Genomic DNA, 2,537 nt, shown 5'->3' on the forward strand with positions numbered 1-2,537 from the left:
TGTAGCACTACGTCAGGACAGTCTGTCTCTATAGCACTACGTCAGGACAGTCTGTCTGTCTCTGTAGCACTACGTCAGGACAGTCTGTCTCTGTAGCACTACGTCAGGACGGTCTGTCTCTGTAGCACTACGTCGCACTGGCTTAGTTAAAAGAAACTCTTCGCCTCCCAAATAAGGCCAAAACAATGATGTCATAAAACAGCGATGTCATAAAACAGCGATGTCATAAAACAGTGATGTCATAAAGCAGTGATGTCAGTTTCAAGTAAATCAGCAAAAATGTCAAAAAAGATGTTTCTATTTCCCTTTTTTCCCTCCTTTTTCTCAGACAACCGCCGATGCACTGAGAACCAATCAAATAAATACAAAATGTAACCCCGCCCCCCTCTAAAACAAGCCCCGCCCCCACCTCCATTAACCAATCACAGCCCCAGTTATGTCCCGCAGAGCGGCCATTTTGTGCCTCAGATAGAAAACCCATCCAGAGATTTCAGGAAGTATTTGTATCAATTATTTTAAGCCTAAAGACATCTTTGATGCTGTGGAAAAAAAACAAAAAAAAACAACATATTTTGAAATCCACACAAAGATAGATATAGATATAGTCTCGTTCCTCCTTCAACCGCTTATCCGTAGTCGGGTCGCGGGTAGTCTCACGTAGCTCCAGACTGTATGACGGAAGCATTTATATTTTACTCATGATCAGAGCTTCCGTTGCTCCAGACTGTACGACGGAAGCATTTATATTTTACTCATGATCAGAGCTTCCGTTGCTCCAGACTGTACGACGGAAGCATTTATATTATGATCAGAGCTTCCGTTGCTCCAGACTGTATGACGGAAGCATTTATATTATGATCAGAGCTTCCGTTGCTCCAGACTGTATGACGGAAGCATTTATATTATGATCAGAGCTTCCGTTGCTCCAGACTGTATGACGGAAACATTTGAACATTGTCAGAGGAACAGTCTGGCAACGCAAGACTAGGTCGCGGGGGTAGCAGTTCCAGCAGAGAGCTCCAGACTTCTCCAGAGCAACATTAGTGACTTCCTCCTGGGGGATCCCGAGGTGTTCCAAGGCCAGTGAATCGATGTGTTTCCTCCATCTGATCCTTGGTCTGCCCGGGGTCTCCTCCCAGTGGGACGTGCCTCTAGGACCTCCCTAGGGAGACGCCCGAGAGGCATCCTAACCAGATGCCTCGAGGACCTCCCTATCTGTGTCCGTCCCAATATGCATTTCACTGGTGACCCGGAAGTACTCGGACTGACTGACTGACTGACAGACAGCGACCGAGCAAAATAGACAGCGGGCGAGCGTCGCAAAATTATTAGATTGATAAATATTCACCATATTTACTGTTCAGTCTGTGGGGGGAGGGGTTATGTACATTGGGGGGGGGGGGGGGGGTTCTGTACATCGGGGGTAGTGGCTAATGGCTCTTTAAAAGGCCGTGTCGACTGGCTCCCACTGGTGGCTCGGCTAAAAACATGTTGGAGGGGGTAGTAGATATTAGGCATCCGGCTCGAAGGACCACACTGGGGTGGGGGGTTTGGATCTGTGAAGTTATGATTCTTTCCATTGAATTTACAAGAAGAGAATTATTAGAGAATGTAGAAGAATTGTTGTTTTGATCAAGGTTTGCCTGTTATCTCTCCTAATGGTACCAACATCAATACAGAATGGAATAGTGGACTTAATCTTGATCCAACGATAACGTTTTGAGTGTGAGAGGCAAAATGTCATCAAATGGTGGATCAAATGCAGAATAAATAAATAACAAACCTTATGATGTGAACCGGATTGAAAAACACTGCTCAAAATCACGTTGGTGATTAGTGATCAGCTTTTTGAAAATATTTACAAATTGCCACAATTTGGGGAGAGAAAAAAAGGGTGTGTGTGTGGGGGGGGGGGGGGGGGGGCATGGGGGGGGGCAGAGAGCGAGGGGGGGGGTAGTGCTTTTTCTTTGTTGTGTGATTGTTGCAAACCTTCCTCTTTTTTAGTCTCTCTCTCTCTTCATCCTCCTCTTCGACTCAGAGGGGGGCGGGGCTGTCCTTCATAAGCCCCGCCCCTGGGGGGCGTATCCCTCCTTCATAAGCCCCGCCCCTGGGGGGCATATCCCTCCTTCATAAGCCCCTCCTCATAGTCCGACTGACAGAGAATCATGTTGTTCTTCAGGAAGAACTTGTCTCCCACGCAGAACCTGCAAACACGCACACACAGATTATTATCACAGTTATCTGATACTGTTACTGTTATCACAGTATGGTCAGAAAGTTGTCGCATTTACTATGAAAACCTGCATCTCCCGTCCGTTAGTTAGTTAGTCAGTCACAACTCCGTTTACGACTAGAGCCCGACCGATCCGTCGGTCCGCACCGATGTATCGGTCCTTTTGGACATCGGTGTTTATTTAATCCGATGTTTATACAGGAGGGGGAAAGTATTTAATGTTTACTACATCCTGTCCATCCTGCACATATCACTCTCTCGGTCCTGCACCGCTGTACTGGAGAAGTATATCACTCTGTCGGGT

General features: G+C 46.7%; 1 protein-coding gene across 1 annotated transcript in view; it reads right to left on the reverse strand.

The window, feature by feature from the left end:
* Positions 1–2,092: 2,092 nt before the first annotated feature.
* Positions 2,093–2,537, reverse strand: part of LOC308311038 (LIM domain only protein 3) — a gene marked incomplete at its 3' end in the record, with an annotated part of 25,971 nt that continues 25,526 nt past the window's right edge. The window contains exon 4 of the mRNA XM_080757535.1: positions 2,093–2,204. Within this exon, the coding sequence (XP_080613661.1) occupies positions 2,093–2,204 (112 nt within the window). The remainder of the gene's footprint in view (positions 2,205–2,537) is intronic.

This window comes from Protomyctophum bolini, assembly GCF_963924005.1.
Source record: "Protomyctophum bolini genome assembly, chromosome: 23".
Lineage (NCBI taxonomy): Eukaryota > Metazoa > Chordata > Actinopteri > Myctophiformes > Myctophidae > Protomyctophum > Protomyctophum bolini.